The 17,960-nt window shown below is 41.3% G+C and overlaps 1 protein-coding gene across 1 annotated transcript in view; it reads left to right on the top strand.

The window, feature by feature from the left end:
- Positions 1-14,625, top strand: part of LOC116702726 (endoplasmic reticulum membrane sensor NFE2L1) — a 19,223-nt gene extending 4,598 nt beyond the window's left edge. The window contains exons 4-9 of the mRNA XM_032537091.1: positions 10,361-10,534; positions 11,427-11,495; positions 11,578-11,724; positions 11,820-11,970; positions 12,147-12,818; positions 13,341-14,625. Of these exons, the coding sequence (XP_032392982.1) occupies positions 10,361-10,534; positions 11,427-11,495; positions 11,578-11,724; positions 11,820-11,970; positions 12,147-12,818; positions 13,341-14,332 (2,205 nt within the window). The 3' untranslated portion in view covers positions 14,333-14,625. The remainder of the gene's footprint in view (positions 1-10,360; positions 10,535-11,426; positions 11,496-11,577; positions 11,725-11,819; positions 11,971-12,146; positions 12,819-13,340) is intronic.
- Positions 14,626-17,960: the final 3,335 nt, after the last annotated feature.

Genomic DNA, 17,960 nt, shown 5'->3' with positions numbered 1-17,960 from the left:
CACGGCTTTCTACGTCACTAGCTGAGACGAGGTGGCTAACCGTAGCATGCTAGCTCGTCATGAATGGCAAAACATTGCAACAACCCACACTAGTACACACTAGTCACTATAATCTACAAAAAAACTACATGTCCCTGTTCTGCAGGTATTCCACAAGTGTCCCCTCGTCTAGGAGAAGTCTCCCAGCTAATCCTGCCTTGGACTGACCAAAGTTGGCAAAACAGTTGGCTAGCTGATGTTATCATTACCTAGCTACTGCGCATGTCCCAAAAAAAAAATAGTATAGAAGTGAGATGTCTCACTCTGTAGCTAAAACAGAGACCCAAACACACAGGTTGAAAACAGGATCTGCAGCAATGTGCAGTACAACCAAAATATGGTATTTTTTGAAAATGAAACCATGTAAACCTATTGTGGTACAACCTCAAAATACAATTATAAACCTGAAAATGAGCAAAACATGGGCACTTTAATAATATTTCACTAGTCTAGGAAACTTTCAATCAATTGCAGCGTATTTTCTGACACACCAAGCCCTTGTCCAGTGTGTTGAGTTGTCACATACCCAACAGCAGAATGAATATATTTCTATGCAGAAAGGGTTCTGTTATTATGTTTCTAGGTAAACAGAGTCCTCATAGTTCAGTTCAGGTACAAAGGGTTGACATAGTTGTCCTCACTTCATAAAACTAATCTCTGTTGACCTTTGACCCTGTGGAATCTACGGCCAAGAAAACTTGTTCATGTACAGTTTGACGGGTTCGACAAGTGCTGTGAGAGCTTAAAGGCAAAAGTTGTTGTGTTGTATGTAAAGTGTTTCAAGCAGTGAGTCCAAGGGCTGGGCTTGCTCAAACACGTGTTTTTTTTTTTTTTTTTTTTTTTTACAAATCTCATGTGCAATCAGATTAATACATAATGTTAAAATGTGAAATAGTTGCTTCTAGAAGTCAAAATCCTTTTGTTTCCACAGCTGAACAGCAGTCTGTAAAATTCAGACAAAGTCACAAAGTGTGTTAGAAACTGCTGAATCACCCCAAAAATCCAGATAACTAGAAATATGAAGACATATATATCTATATATATATATATATATATATATATATATATAAGAAATACAGTATAGTAATGATGTGGACAAGAGTGCTGTTATTTGTTGTTGTTTTGGCTGTCACCAAAACTGAGTGTTTTGTCATGTGAGATAGTGAGTCAGCGCTAGATGAGTCACCAGGAAACCTCCGCCCACCACAGATGACCTCACAAGGAAAATGACGCAGAACAATCAGGACAGTTAGAATGCAGTACTGCTGGAGAGAATACACCTTTTAAATAAACACAGTAACCTGGTTACTGCGGGTTGTATTTGGAGTAACCTCAGTCCTTCAAGCTTCATGGTGATAGGAAAGAATACATAATAATACATAATACAGAGGTTGTGGGCGGCTGTGGCTCAGTGGTGGAGCGGTTGCCTGCCAATCGGAAGGTTGGTGGTTCGATCCCTGCCCCTGCAGTCATTGTCGAAGTGTCCTTGGGCAAGACACTGAACCCCGAGTTGCCCCCGGTGCTGCGCATCGGAGTGTGAATGTGTGTGAGTGTTTATCTGATGAGCAGGTGGCACCTTGTACGGCAGCCCCGGCCACAGTCTATGAATGTGTGTGAATGGTGAATGTATCCTGTAGATGTAAAAGCGCTTTGAGCAGTTGTTAAGACTGGAAAAGCGCTATATAAATACAGCACATTTACATTTACATAATATATTCAAACAGTTTGAAAGGAGTGATGAACGGAAGAGCTTCTGGGAAATAGTGTTATTTTCAGTGGCCGACAGGGGCAAACGCACTGCAACCAAAAGAAACACATTCAAATAGACAAAACACAAGCAAATTAAGAAATCTGACAACACATGCGCAGCAGTCCTATGTCCTAAGTCCTGAGTTGCCCCCGATGCTGTGCCACTGGTGTGTGAGTGTTCATCTGATGAGCAGGTGGCACCTTGTACGGCAGCCTCGGCCACAGTGTGTGAATGCTGAATGGTTCCTGTACTATGCAAAAGCACACCCCACCAGTATGCAGCCGATGTAAGTCCCAGATAGGTACTCTAGCACATTCTTTCTGGGCATTTAGTAAACTTCATTCACATTGGAAGTGTATCTTTCTGTTTTTTTCTGAGGCTTTTGGGAAGAATCTGTTACCCTGCCCCTTGGTAGCAACCCTGGGGGCCACAAGTGTCCTCTCCTCCATCAATAAATCTGAAAGAAGGCTCATTCAATTTGGGATGGTGATTGCAAAGAAGTTAATTTTACGTGTATGGAAAATGGATTCTGTCCCTTCATATAGTTTGTGGCCGCAAGAACTGTCGAATACTTTGCATGTGGAAAGACTGAGATTTTATAATGAAGACAGAGGAGACAAGTTTGATAAGACATGGGACCCGATACTGAATCACCTTAGAAACGTGAACCCATAGATGTTGGCTATTTTATAAGACCTCACTGCGAAAATGAGTATGTGATTTGTAGATGTCAAATTCATTTAACTTTATTACCTTAAGATGTTTTTGTTTATAGTATCCATCCTCACGATGACCATGGAATATTGTTGTAATCCAAGATGTGCTGTGTTCTTTATGGTACATATAAAAAAAGGAAAAGTGCTATATAAAAACAGTCCATTTACAAAAACCCTGAAAACAAAAAGAAGTATAGTAAAGAGGCGATATAAAATTGTGCATATTCATTTTTACGTTTGGCCCTAGTCCTTTACAGTATTAGCAATTAGCAATCATGTTAGAGACTGACTTCTGCAAAAGCTTGCTAGCAAACACTAGTTAGCCCATATACAGTATGTTACTGAAAAGTAGAACACTTTTTTAAAATATACTTAAAAAATTAGATGAACAAAGGATCCACTCTTTCTGACACAACCTGCAGTGTTTTTCTGTTGCATCTGTTTTCGGGGTTTGTGGGGTTTTTATGTATTGTGCATGTGTTTACGTATTCGGTTGTGTTGCGTGTATTTGTACGTGTTTTCAAATTCATCAGAATCAGAATCAGAAGATGGATTGTCATTGTACTTAATGAACAACTAAATCTTTTGGCAGCAGTTCACCCAGTTTCATACATTTAAATCTAAAAGAAACAAGAACAAGAAACAGGAAATAAAGAGTAAAATAACAACTTTGAAAGAAACACACACACACAATTTGTTTTGTTGTTGAACCAGTTACAAACTGCTGTTGCTGACCTATATCACACTTTAGCAATTCTACTTCTCAGCGATTATAGTACTGTAACTGAAGTACAAAGAGAAAGTGCAAATATACAACAAGTTCCCAAAACGCTACACAAGCCCAATGCTGCTTACTGAGGAAAATATAATGTATTTCTCTCCATCTACCCAAATCAGTCAGCATGGACAATCCCAACATTACATGTCCCAGTTTTCCTGCTACTACAGTACAGACAAAACTAGACTTACCTGCTGCATTTTTGTGGTGCTTAACGTGATTGGTGTGTCTATCATGTGTTTCACCTGATGGCTGTGTTCCACTGGTTGGCTCATTTGACAGTCAGGGCTTTGGAATTGCACAGAAGTGACATCATGATATACTTTTGTGTCTAATGTATATAAAGTGTGTGTAGTGTTTGGCAAAAAAAATGTGAGGCTGACATTTTGCTTATAGCGGTGCACATCTAGGCCAATGTCTGAGTTCAAGGTTTTGATAATAATTCTTTTGATTTCAGTGTGTGTGTATGTATGCGTTTTTCCACTGCATGGTATCTTGACTCGCCTCCACTCGCCTTTTTTGGTTTTCCATTATGATAAAAAGTCCCTGGTACCTGCTAACGGGTACTTTTTTTAGTACCACCTCAGTCGATGTACCTAGCGAGCTGAGGGGATGCCAAAAGGTGGCGTGAAACCCTGCAGACTGCTGATTGGTCGGAGAGAATCGTCATTAATCATTAGTCACATCATTGCTAGTGACAGAAGGGCGATACTAATGCCACAATATGATGTTATTGCGATTTTAAACATATTGCAATATTCAACGATATATTGCAATTTATCACCTCATCTCCAACTTCTCATTTTTCCCAATTTCAAATGATGTCCCCCAAAAAAACTATAAAGATACATTCCTCTGTTTGTTCATCTCACTTTGATTTTATTGCTGCAAAATGGGACAAAGTGACCAACTTGGCGCCTGTGTATCGATACAGTATTGCAACTGACAATATCGTGATATTATGCTGTATCGATTCCCCCCCCCACCCCTATGAAATAGCTTAGCCAGCGGGGATTTTTTTGCTGCCTCCAGCTTCTTTTGAAACTAATTTGCCTTTTGGCTGTGGCAACAGCCATGTGCATTGAACCAAAAATAACACACCTCCGACGTTCTGTGTGTGTGTGTCGCGTTAGGTTATGACAGTTTCCTGCTATGACGACCAGGAAAAAGGAGGGCGGAGCACCAAATAGAATAGAATGGAATGCCTTTATTGTCATTATACACATGTGCAGTACCTGTGCAACGAGATTGAAGCAACCCCTTTACAGTGTCGACAAAATATAAATATATAAAATATAAGAATATAAAATATAAAAATATAAAGTATAGGTAGTGCAGAGAAAAAAGGGGGGGGGGACCTAGTGCACATGATACATGTATAAAATAGCTTTACACCTTACGCAAAAAGTAGTTAAGTATTAACAACAAATATTAAATATTGCACTGTATGAAATTGCACAGAATTCCAGTGTCCTTTGCAGGTACCATGTAATGGACATGGGCATAAGTTGCAGGGCGTTTGACCCTTACAGCCACCGTAGTTATTGAGGGGCATGAATAAATCCAGTAGACCTCCAGGAAAAAAACACCTTAAAGAAAAATGTAAAATGATTTATCTGGCACATTTTCAATAGAAGTTACTAGCATCCAGTTGTATTCAGGAAGTTACAGGCACAGGGAGGGTGGGGGGGAAACATTTAAAGCACCACGTGTAACCACATCATCAGGTGATAATCACTTGAACGCGAAAACGTGACAGATGAATTACAATAAAGGCATTTGGAATCTTTCCTTAAGACGAGTGCCTTTGGTTTTTCTATTTAGTTTGAAATAAGCATTCCACAGATGAACAGACTAATTGCAACATTTAAACAAGTCCCAATGCATGACCATTATAGAGCATTAACTCGTAATGTCAAAGGAATCACTCATAATGATAGAAAATGATCATCCAACTCTGGGGTTTTCCTCAGCTATATGTTGCGTTTTAGCAGCTTTCAGCTCTTTCTTTTGCTCGCCTGAAGCTTTAATGTTCCAGCTGTTTTCTGTGCAAAAGCTCTAAGCGGAGCATTTAGCAGCTAAAGAGGCAGATATTGTTCTCAGACGTTTATGGAGAACAAAACAGCCTCAAGAGAGTGAATATTGGACTTTTACTGGGGGAAGTGGACAGAAACACAACTCTAATGCTAATGTGGGTACAGGTTTTCTCAATGTATATGGAGGCAGCTACTTTAAAAGAATAACATGTCAGGGTGGTTTTTTGAGCTCCTTCTGCAGCCAAGAAGAAATAATCTCAGCATGTCAGGTATACTGTGCAATGGTTCATCAGTGAGCTGTAAGTGGGTTGTTTTCCAACTGCTTCCAGTTGTGAGGCTATATATTTAACACACACGCTATGACGCTAAGAGTGGCGTCATCTCATCTCACGCTCGGAAAAGAAAGTGAACGTGTGTATTTTCTAAAATGTTGAAGTCAGATAACCTAGGTAAGGACAATCTGTTGATGATCATCTGATCTAGGTGTCAGCACCGACTTCATGTTTTGGCCTGCATAGACTTACGCCGTTGGCTCCTTTTATTAATGTTAATGGCAACGCCTCAGACATGCCTGGTCAAGCATGTGGCCCATTAAACAGAATTCAGCACAAACATTACCTGGCTGTCAGATCTGTCACCTGAGACATGCACTCTGGGGGTCCCAAGGGTCACTCTGGGCCCTGAGGTCCACAATTCACAGAAATCTTTTCTGAAGCAGGACTTATTTATTATTATACTTCATGATGATTCTCAGAAGACAGTGGACATGTCTCTGTGGGTCTATGCAAAGCAGAGTGGGAAGAAATGGCACTGGTGTCATTTTCATTACATTACTTTATCAGGAAGTAGGTCATCATGATTCATCATCATTATATCCAAATGAACAAGATCCGTCACTTAATGGAGGATCACATAAACTACACGGTGACAAAACAACACCCCCAGAGACTCCATAACACACACGGGGACACATCGCAGAGGCCAACAAACTGTACAATATATAAATAGCCCACATTTTGGCCTTGTCTGGACATGTACACACACATACATGCACGCACACACACACACAGGACATTACAAACTTGATATGACACCTTTGAGATCTAAATACATGTCAGACATTTACCTTCTCTTTGTCAAACTGAAAGTGAACACAACAGTGTTTTTGAATTCTACTCATGGATCAGATGACACCCGTGCACAGAAACACACACACACAAAAACACAACAATTTAGCTTGTGACCAAGTGGCTTGTTTTGAAACCTGATCGCTGGCCCGCTGCGTCCTGACACACTTTCAGTTTTGCAATATCTCCTGTTTACTGCATCAACACACAAACACACACACACACCCACACACACACACACACACACACACACACACGCCAACACCCACAAAGACTCAGAGGCATGCATGTAAACAAATGTACAGAAATGCATGACGTGCTAAGTTGTTTCTAACCTGTGCGTCTTTATTAGGAGTGTTGTGAGAATAAAGCAGGAAATCCTTCTTGTGCCAAGTCACACAGCTATATAGATTAAAGGACAAAATGAGAGTGTGCATATTTAAACCTGTGATATTATGTGAAAGCTATATCTATTGTGTAATATGTAATGCAATATGTAGTCTCGCATTGCCAGCCCTTTCTCCAGAGCGCTGGAGTATGGTCTGGAGTGTCTATTCTGGGATAGGGTCAAAATCTGTGGCTTCTTTGTACCCAATGTCCAATGGTGTGAGGAGTCACACCTTTAATTGAACATATCCAAAACAAAGGATATGTACATTGATTTTGGTAAAACTCCAGGATATGAGGCCACAATCATAAATGGTCAACCTAGTGGATCAAGTACAATCCTATAGATATCTAGGGACAATTATTGACTCTAAATTAAATTTCCAGGAGAATTGTGAAGCTGTCTGTAAAAAAGGACAACAGCGTCTAGCCTGCTTGAGAAAATCGTACCGTTTTCATATAGACAAGACCATTATGATTTTATCATGCCTTTATGGAATCCATCATGTCTTTCTCCTTAGCGTCATGGATTGGGTGTGTTTCAGTTAAGCACAAGAATGGCCTAAATAAAATTGTAAGATGTTCAAGTAAGCTGACTGGGGAGCCCCAGCTGCACCCCACAACACTGTATGCTAACTACAGCAGATAGCTATGGTCATCTTAGGAGACAGCCTACACCCTTTGAATAGAGAATTCCAGTATCTACCTTCTGGACGGAGGCTAAAAGTCTTTGGTTTGTAGAACTACAAGATTCAAAAACAGTTTTGTCCCAGCGGTATTCACTCTGTTGAACAAACTGTAGAATTACTCGTACTGTTTTCTATTATTTATTACATGTCTTAATGTTTGGTGTGTTGCATGTTATGTGGTGGTCTAAAGTTTTACGGATGTCCTGCCTCTTAGACTGTAAACCTAGTTTACCCATAAAGTAACCTAAACCTGATAGAGGAGACCAAATATCAAACCTGTAAACATTCTATATTCACATGCTGTATATTCTGCTCTATGTGAGTTGGCTGACTGAACTTTTTTCTATGCATTTTTGAAAAGTGTGTGAACCCAGTGGAACCAGTCTGTTGGCTGTTATCTGTTGGTTGCAGAGCCTATCTTAGTACTAATCCTTCAGTGTAGCTCTTTAGGAGCCAAATTTGCTACCTTGTGTGTTGTTTGCCTTGCCTTGTGGTCCTGGGTGGTGCAGTTTCCTTACCAGGATGCTGTAGATGATGCCGGAGTAGAAATTCCTCAATACTTAAAGGGTCCTTGAAGCTTTCCACCAATAACCTATTAATATTAAGGGGAGCATAGTGTCCTGGGTTTAATCCCAGTTCATTGAGCCCCACCTCCAGAACATATTCCACCTGTAGTCTCTGTATCTACCTTCCTCTAGAGAGGAAGTCAGTATCGTCAACACCCTGCTGTGCTTAGCTTGAAGCTTACACCTGGAGATTAATAAGGTTAAGGGCTATACTCCCAAATAACAAAACTATATATTCTACATTCACGTACAATTTGTTTCATGTGAGTTGGCTGACTGAACTTTTTTCTTTGCATTTATTTCAAGCATGTCATGACAAGCCTTTTATATGTTTCCATAGTGTAGAGGTTATCACATCTGCTTTACACGCAGACGGTCCTGAGCTCAAAACCCAGTGGAATCTGTCCTTTAAAACTGTTGGGTTGTCCTGTTGCTCTTTCCTGCCACTAAGTCAATATGCAGCGCCCAAGTAAGACCCTTGTTGATGTGTACGTCAAAAAGGGCTCAAAACCCATTGGAACTAGGCCTTTAAAACTGCTGATTGCTGGACCTATCTCAGTGATAATCCTTTATCACTGCAGCCAATTAGCAGCCAAATTTACTTTCCTTTTCCAACTGACCAGCACTTCTGGTTAAGTTTGCTGGGTAAGTATGCCTTAAAGCTGCATTTCGGAACTTGACTTAAAGGTAGTTTATTTGCATATGTTTCAGTGTATCGTTTAATGAGAAAGTTCAAGACCCAGCTGCCATGAGAATTACAGGCTGTAACTATTCTGGAACTATTCTCAACAGTGCTCACCCCAGCATGATTCAAACTTTGGCTCTCAATTGCACTCTTGTAGTGGAGTAAGGGATATTTGCACAGGCCTGACGTTCAAGGTTACATACTTGTCCTTGTTGGCCAGCTGTTGATGGTCTCTGGGTTGGTCTGTAAGCCCCCAGCCAGGTCAGGAGAGTGTTAAAGCTATTCTGAGCCTGGCTGTCTGTCCGTGGTTTAAACAGGAGCCTTCATGTTCTGAACATACAGGCTGGCAGTATAGAAGACAGAACTCTAGCTTTACACTGCTCCAGTGGTTAGCATGGTGATGCCAACTTGCTGTTTCATTTTTATGGTAGCCATAAAAGCAAAATGGAGGCTAAATAAGAATGAAACATGCTTTTACTGTGTTGTAATCTAATGTGCCAATTTCCTTTTTCTTTATTTCTCAATAAGATTACCATCTAATTGATATTCATAATTGCCATTTGCTGAATTTTATTTTAACTTGCTCAAGAGGGCTTTATCAATCCACTTGACAAAGGTGGATCCAACCACCTAGCTTTCCCTGTGTGTTTCCTTAGCTGTCTCCATCACGAGCAGCCGTCACTGTTTCTCTTTTGTTTAAGTTACCCTGAGGAACACCAAGTTTTGCTGCTGCATCTTGTTGGCTTCTTTTTGGCAGTTTGCCACAGGCTTTGAGGTGACTATGCTTTTTACTGAGAGAAAGTTATTTTTCTTGGCATGATTTCAAGCAGGGTATTGACGATCCAGTACCAGCCTCAAGGCAAAATATCATGGAAGTAAAGCAAAAAACTAAAAAATACAGCATATAGGAACATTTTTTCTAACCCTAACCAGAGCCCATCTCAGATCAGCCACTGGTCTTGCCAAATATGGCAGTTTCCACTGTAGCGCCAAATACATGTTCAAAATATGCTTTTGATGTATTTCTATATGGAGATTCAACATGTTCTTCCTTCTTTAAGTGTAACTTTAAGGGGTCTAGAAAATAGTTGAGCAAGTCTTAATCAAGTTAGTCAGACTTATTTAAGTCTCGGTCAACTCCGACACCCATGAGACCTGCCCACTGGCACGGTGTCAATGCCTCACTGGAGCTATCTTTACTACTAATAAAATAACCACTTAGGCCTATATAAACGCATCCAAAAAGCACCATGTCTTGGGACCTTTAGCTCCAAGTCTTCCAGTGGTCTTTAGAATCGGCTTTGGCCGCGAGGCCAGCATCATCTTTGTTTTCAAGTAGCAGGGAATTTATGCAGAACCGTCACAACTCTGCCGTCGTTACGTTAAGCCCGCCCACCCACTCTATACACAATGTGATTGGCCTGACCAAAATTTGTGTTTTCCAGCTCGCAACCCAACGGAGAGACTGACCCTTGGTGGAAATTACATTTGCTGCCGATAGGGTCTAGATTTCTGGGCTAGCTCTAATCACCACTGCTTTACACACAGGTTCCTGGAATTTAAACCCAGTTTTGTCTCTGCAACCAGGAAGGAGCAAACCGTGGACATCATTACAGTGGTCTTCTGGAGGAGACAAGAGAGGAAGAGGAGGAAGAGGAAGAGGAGGAACACCTTGGCAGGTGGACAGAGGGAAGAGGAAGAATTGGGGGTTCCTACAGCCGTGCTAACAACAGAGAGCTAACTCAGAATGAAGTAGACCAGGTAAGACATAGTAAGAATCCGACTTATTGTTATGTCCTCATGATAATGAAATGTTTCCAACATTCAGAAAAACACAATGCATACAAATATGATTCTCCCCAACAGCATGATTATGGCCTTTTGGGATAACACTTATTTTCATGATTTAAATATTATACAAGACTACTGGTGGTTGCATTTCAATTTGGTACAGTTTCCTCATTGGAAACTGTGCAGTCAGTTGCAGTCATGCTGCCATTGTGGCTACAACCCTGTAGTAGACTAGTACTCTTTAAATCAACAAAGCATCATTAAAGGAATAGTTTGACATTATGGAATCAAAATATGCATGTAGGAATGGTAAATATGTAGATGAAGCTAGCAGCCATTTAGCTTAGCATGAAGACTGGAAACAAGTGGAACCAGAGCTGGCTCTATCCAAGGGTAAACAAAATCCACCCAGCATCTCTAAAGCTCACTAATTCACATCTGTTTAATCTTTACAATAATTGAAGTGTAAAATAATGATATGTCCAGCTACAAAAAAAGGGGAACTTACAGCAAAGCACTGTCATGGAGATGATACACCGTCTCGTCTCATTGATGTGAATGTTATAGCCCTAAAATGCTGTTTTCCCATATGGGATCCATCTTCTGTAGACTGTAAATGTCTGTTCAAAATGTTACGGCAATCCATACAAACGTTGAGATATTTCAGTCAAGCCCAAAGTCTTGGATCTACTGACCACTGTGGCCATCTCTTGAGCCATACCGCCAGCATGGCTAATACAAAACACATACTGCAAAAGTCAACCAGCTGCTCAAAATTGTCGTTAAGTCAAATGCAACTCAACTTCTTTGCCGTCTTTTCTCTTTAAAGCCATTTTTTCTTCCTCTCTCTCTCAATTTTCAGACTTCGTTCTCCCTCCAGGATTGTTTGAGGCTGTTGGAGGAAAACTTTCCCTTCACAGAAGAACAACAGGTACACGCTTGTCTCTTCCCTTTAGTCCATTCCGTTGTGTCCTTCTGGAGCTCTGCATTATTCTTGCTTTCTTGTCCATCAGTTAGTTGATGTTGGTGGTAGAAGGGAAGACCAGGAGCCAGAGCCACAAAGCAGGGAGCCCCTGCTGTCCCACATCATCCCCACTGGTAACCCATCCATGGACCTGGAGCTCCACTGGGAGGACCTGTTGGCTATCATGGAGCCTGAGGTGAATGGGAGAATCAAAGTAGATGAATTTGGCAAAAGATGACTATATGAGTAAGCCAAGATACAATAAATGTTGATCTTTTTTTATCCCTCCAGAATACAGACGTTGACATACTGACTTCATTTGACCACACCCAGAATTCAAGAGCAGCTGGGACCCTTCAATCTGTTGGGTTACAGCAAAATTGTAACAACCATGAGAACGGCATAATAGAGGCTCATCAGGAGGACGTTCCTCTGCAGCACGGTAAATCAATTCAGTATTTCTACACTTTAACAACTACTTAAAAATTGATTGGTCAATAAACAATAACAATCTTGCTTTTCGTATTTCATGAATGTTCCACTAATGACTGCACCAAAGGCTCTGTTGTATCTTACAATTCTTAATATTGTGCAAAAATTCCCCTTCTTTGTCTCTAGGTTTGTTAGGGCCGCCAAGGCAGTCTGAGCTAGAGGCAGCCCTGCTTCCTCTCACCCCCAGTGCAGAGTTGGATGACCACAGTTCTGCTTTAAACACAAGGGACACTTTACAAAACTCTAATGAGAATCCAGACCACACACATCTGCTTACAGAAGATCCGTCTGAAAACATTGGACTAAATGCAGAAGATAACTGTAGCACCTTCAGCATGAATCTACTAACACAAGGTCTTGGTGATACCCTGGAAGGCAGTCCATGTTCACAGTATGCCCCCTCCCCTGAAAACCTTCCTAACTTTGATGTTAACTTTCAGTCACGGGACTTGACACCTTCCGGTTTCACCCCATTTCCAGAGGGGAGTGGTATGACTCAAGACCACCTGACATCCCCCTCCAGTGTGTTTCTGGTTGACGAAGAAGAAGATGGTGATGATGATGGCCTCTTTAGCCCACTTAGTGACCTCTTAGAGGATGCTGCCATCTTGGATGAGATGAGATTGTTGGACCTGGCTCTGGAGGAAGGCTTCAGTCCTGAGATGGCAGCCAAGCTGGAAGAGGAAGGCTTCCTTGACCGTGAAATATCCCGGGAAGAAACCGGCCGAGATGATGACGACTCAGGCTCTAGCATGGCAGTCCCAGAAGATGAGGGTCAACAAAGAGGACCTCAACAAGGTAATCAAATGGGGAGTTTATAGAGGTCAACAGTGACCGCCCACTTTTTTATAACGACTGTTTCCGCAAGTGGTTCTCCCCATTCAATATCTCCATTGATGTTCAATTAAATGCTTATATAAAGAGTTTTAACCAAGCCTGAACTGGAACCAAGCCAACCAGCTACTAGATGAATCATGACCATACAACATTTGATTTGGTGCAAAAGAACATTTTGTAAATGTAAAAAAAGGCAACAGTACAATATTGTGTCCAGGAACTATCCTAGACTTAGCACGCTTTGGCCGTTCGCGGGTGCGGTCAACATTCCCATGGTAACAACAAGTTCCACCAATCAGCGACATCGCTGTTATGCACAAGATTGTGTTGTATTTCGCCTACAGACATTGCTCTATTCTTACTATTTCATGAAAAAAAACATATACCTTTCTTTTAAGAGCGTAATAATGCTGAGATGAAGTAATTAGACCCGTTATAAAACTGTTGAACTTACCTAAACCTTTTATTTTGTCCTCCTCCTAGACATCAAGGATGAGACAGACTCCGACTCTGGTCTTTCTCTGGACTTTAGCCACAGCCCTGCTTCTCCCTGTGCTTCTGAGGCCTCCTCTTATTCCTCTTCCTCAACCTCTTCTTCATCTTGTGGGTCGGCTGTGGAAAGTCCCTTCTCTCAAGAAGAGGATGAAGAGACGGAGGGAATGTTTGTTGGTTCAGATATGGAAGTGGAGGTGACCATAAAGCAGGAGGATCTTGAAGAGGAGGAGATGGGGGCAGTAGGAGGAGGGTACCCTGGAGATTTTGGGAAACCCTTCCTTCCCAACTATGGGGATCACAAGCTGTTTAATGGCTCCCCTTGGTTGGAGAATATTGGCCACGATCACACGTACAACCAGCCCTTGCCGTCCGCCCCCACTCCATCTGTGGGCATGATACCCACCAAACACACCAAATCCTCCTCGCGCCATGACAACGTCAAGCCGAAACACCGCTCCTCTTCCAGACACATCTCCGAGACCAAAATGTGGAGCCGCGATGAACGGCGTGCCCGAGCCAGGAAGATCCCTTTCTCCAATGACCTGATTGTTAATCTGCCAGTGGATGAGTTTAATGACCTATTAGCCAATTACCAACTCAGTGAGGAGCAGCTTATACTTGTCAGGGACATTCGACGCCGTGGTAAGAACAAAATAGCTGCCCAAAACTGCAGGAAGAGGAAATTGGACGTGCTGCTGGAACTGAAAGACAACGTTTTAGGTTTGAGGCGCTACCGTTCGCGGCTGCTCCGAGAGAAACAGGAAGCCCTGAGGAACCTGCAGGAAATGAAGCGCCAGCTGGGCAAATTGTACCAGGATGTCTTTTCCACGCTAAGGGATGAGGAAGGCATGCCGTTGAACGCTATGGAGTACCTGCTTAATTTCGAGTCAAATGGTAGCGTCACGGTAGCATCGCGCCAACAAGGGGCAGCGTCGCCACTGAGAAAAACCAGCAAGAAACAGAAGGACAAGAAGAAGTGAGGGGTTGCATACTGATGCGGTGGTGAATGAAGGAACACAGGAATTCTTTATCTGGTGTCAATGGAAGGTGCTGAAAGACACTATAGAATCCTCACACATCCTGACATGGGTGTTTTTATTTAAAGAATTGGAGGACGGCTGGATGGACAGAGAAAATCAAGGCAGAAAAAAAGAGAAGTTCTTTAAAAGAGGAGGTGATTATGACATAATGATAGTTGATGGGGATAAGAAACCCTTTTACTCCAGGATGTGTTGCTATCCATTCTTTTTTATCAACATTTCTACACTGGAAATAACTCTCTGAGGTAACACATAGTGGAAATAAAAAAACAGACGATAGTTGACCTGGGACCGTTGCTTTTGGTGCATAGGCTAGTTCTATGCACAATCCTGCTGGAAAATACTGAGTTGAACAAGCCAACCGACTGACAGAAGGCTGGATCCTGGCCATCAGCTAATATAGCCAAATTAGCCGCACAATCGTAGACACTACAATGACTCTGGGCCACCAAGGATCGGTTGCTGGTGCACAGGAAGGAAAGTGATCATGCCCCCTTGAGCTGGTAGTGGTGTGGCATCTCACTCAAAGACACTTCAGCAGGCTAAAGACAGGGAGGGGGTCATGGGGATCAAACCTGTGCATGTAGATTTCCCAGATGGTGCAGTAACCACAGGCCACCTTGCACCAAATAAATGGAGAGTAAATGTACTTCCTTGGCCACTTTGCTAGGCTTCTCGGACTACATAACCTAGGAGAGACTTCACATCTGGCAGTTTTCCTTGACAAAGCCACTCCTACAACCTGACATAGTTTGGGGTTAGGGTTTGACTGAGGTATCAACAACAATTAACAAACAGCAAACCATTGTGTTTATATAAGCTAAAATTTGGGAATAAGGTTTTGGAGCACCATCCATTTTCAGGCTGTTCTGACTGTGGATTGGCCCATATGGATTGCCTGAATCATTGTGGATTTTCTGAAAGCCCAATATTAAGGGGTTTCACCTGTGCCTTCAACATCATTAATTTTTTATTTTTTGTATATTCATCTCACCTATGTGACTGTGAAGCCGTGGGAATTGTATTGTCAACTTTAAGTAACATGGTGGGAATCTGGATTCCAAATATAGCTCAAGGGTAGGCCCAAGTACCTGGGTACAACAATACAAGTTGTTAATGTTTTAAGATTAATAGGTCAAAGTGTATGTCAAATGCCCCAAATACTTTTTTTTTTACTTTAATTGATACTGTAGAAATGACAGCCTTGGCCTTTAAAGACAGGCAACTCTGGATTCACACATTTCTCCAAACTCAAGGCTGGTCTGTGAATTGAGGATGTCACCCTCGGGTGGTTGTGCTCATAGCTGAGTAAGACAGAACACCACAGAGATTCTGATGGAACTAAAAATGGAATTAAACACGGTAGCAGTTCAACCTCTTCAATTCATAATAAATGATTGTCAGCAAAGCAAATGTAGAATGTCTTTTGAATGAGGACAGCCAGGAGAACATGCTAGCATTACTACTGTGTAGTCAGACCTCCAACAAATACATTCAATTTATAATTGATTTTTAGGCAACAACTAGGCCTAAATACATAGTGGACGCCTCATTTTAGAATACTACTGCACATGCCTGTATCTAAGTAGCAAAGAAATGCAGTCAAATCAACAAAAGCCTGTCTGTCTTTTATTTTCACGAAGACCAATAATAACCCGCATGTCCGGTACGACCCATCATCATAACCACTGATGGATAAAGCTTTTATGATTGGTTTGTTTGTTAACTGTTTACATGTTGTGCTTGCAGGAATTCGAGGAGGTTGTTTTCTGTAATATAAAAACAAAATGAAAATAAATAGTTTTTCTTTGGACTCAGTTGAGTTCCCTCTGTCTCGTGTCCACACAGTCATATAGCAGATATCAGGGCTATGTAAGCCGCTCATTTGAATTCAGTATTAACAGTACTTTACAGTTAAAATGAAGAAATACTGTAAGCGGCAGGTCAGCTTTGTTTATCTGACTGAAAAATGTTGGGGTTGGCTTCTGGGGCTCAAGCCGCAGATGTTTTCTCTAAAACCCTGAATCTTTTAGATATGCGATTGTGATATGATACAGCATATTAATGGAGAATTATCGTTTTGTATCGTTTTTCTAATTTATATTAATAATGTTCAAATTAAAATGATTATAGACTGTGGGATACAATTTCTATAATTTATACTGTTTATAAAATCCAGAGTGGGGAAATTACAACATACACCCTGCTTTGTTAGTAATCGCTACACACAGGCCTGAAATACACACGTATTCAGGACATTCATGCACAAATGGAGAGAGTGGGCTGCCAGTGCCCTGTGCGGTTGGGGGTATGGTGCCTTGCTCAAGAGCACGTGTCATCTTTCCAGCTACCAATCCCCACTTTGTACTTTGGCCCGTAACGGGGACTTGAACCAGGGACCATTCGGTTCCCAACCCAACTCCCTACAGACTGACGCCGGGATGTGTCTGGAGCACCAAAATACAAAATTCCAAATGGTTTGACACATATTTTGCCTTCCAAGCTATAATGTGTCGTTTCTGTTGCCCCCATGAGGAATTCTTAGTAGGCTACTGACAAAACTGTCGGCGTGTCCACATGATACAAGGCTTCGGAGATCGTGCGCAGCCCCCATCCCTCCGCCACACAGTTGCTAGTAGCCAAGGAGGTCACGGAGGATTAAAAAAAATGGACTTTTGCCGTACTGAGAAATCCAGAGAGAGTTGTGTGGAACTGATAGTCTTAATCAGCTTTGTAGGAACTCATTTGGCAATGACTTGAATGTAACAGATGTTCATTAATATCAAAAAAGTTCCGCACTAAAGCTTTGAAACATATTGTGCCCCCCTACCCTCTGTGATTCGGATAATAGTCCATATTGCAATTTTAATAACATTGCGATAAATTGTGCAGCCCTAACTCAATGCAGATTTATTTGCAACAACTGACTTCAGGCATAGTCGACTGACAAAAAAACTGTATTTAATCAGTTCAAACTGTCTTTTTATACAGCATTTTGGGCGGTGTCAGTTGGATATTTACGTACATAATTACCTTGTTTCTTACTTCAAAAAGGGTTATATTTTTAATTCTATCCTTTACTCTGTCTCCACTTCTTCCTCTGCTTAATAGGTCTTTGTGACCCAGACAGTTCATTGTCTTTTTAGTTACTGACCTACATACTAGTCAAACATCATTTTAACTATTTCTGGAGATTATGGTTACTCACCATGTCGTGGTTTCCCACACATGATATCGAAAGATTATATTTCTAGCTGATTATATTTATTTTTAAATATATTGGCTTAGCATGGCCAAATTATTAACGTGAAAGACCCTACACAGTACATGTTGAAATACCGTAATCATTTCTGTGTCATGGATTATATTACTTTGGAACATAGTCAGACATAAGTGAGTTTTTTTCATACATTAGATTAGATTAGATTATACTGTATACAACCTTGTTGGTTATATACATAGTTTCATACATAGCGAAATTTGCTATTTAAAAGCCCTTTGGAGGCTTTCATATAGTCCTTAGTGGTCCCCTAATACTGTATCTGAAGTATCTTTTATATAGACCTTA

The sequence above is a fragment of the Etheostoma spectabile genome, chromosome 15 (assembly GCF_008692095.1).
Source record: "Etheostoma spectabile isolate EspeVRDwgs_2016 chromosome 15, UIUC_Espe_1.0, whole genome shotgun sequence".
In the NCBI taxonomy this organism is placed as follows: Eukaryota; Metazoa; Chordata; class Actinopteri; order Perciformes; family Percidae; genus Etheostoma; species Etheostoma spectabile.
The sequence above is the reverse complement of the archived record's forward strand: the minus strand, read 5'-3'. Positions and strand labels throughout refer to the sequence as shown.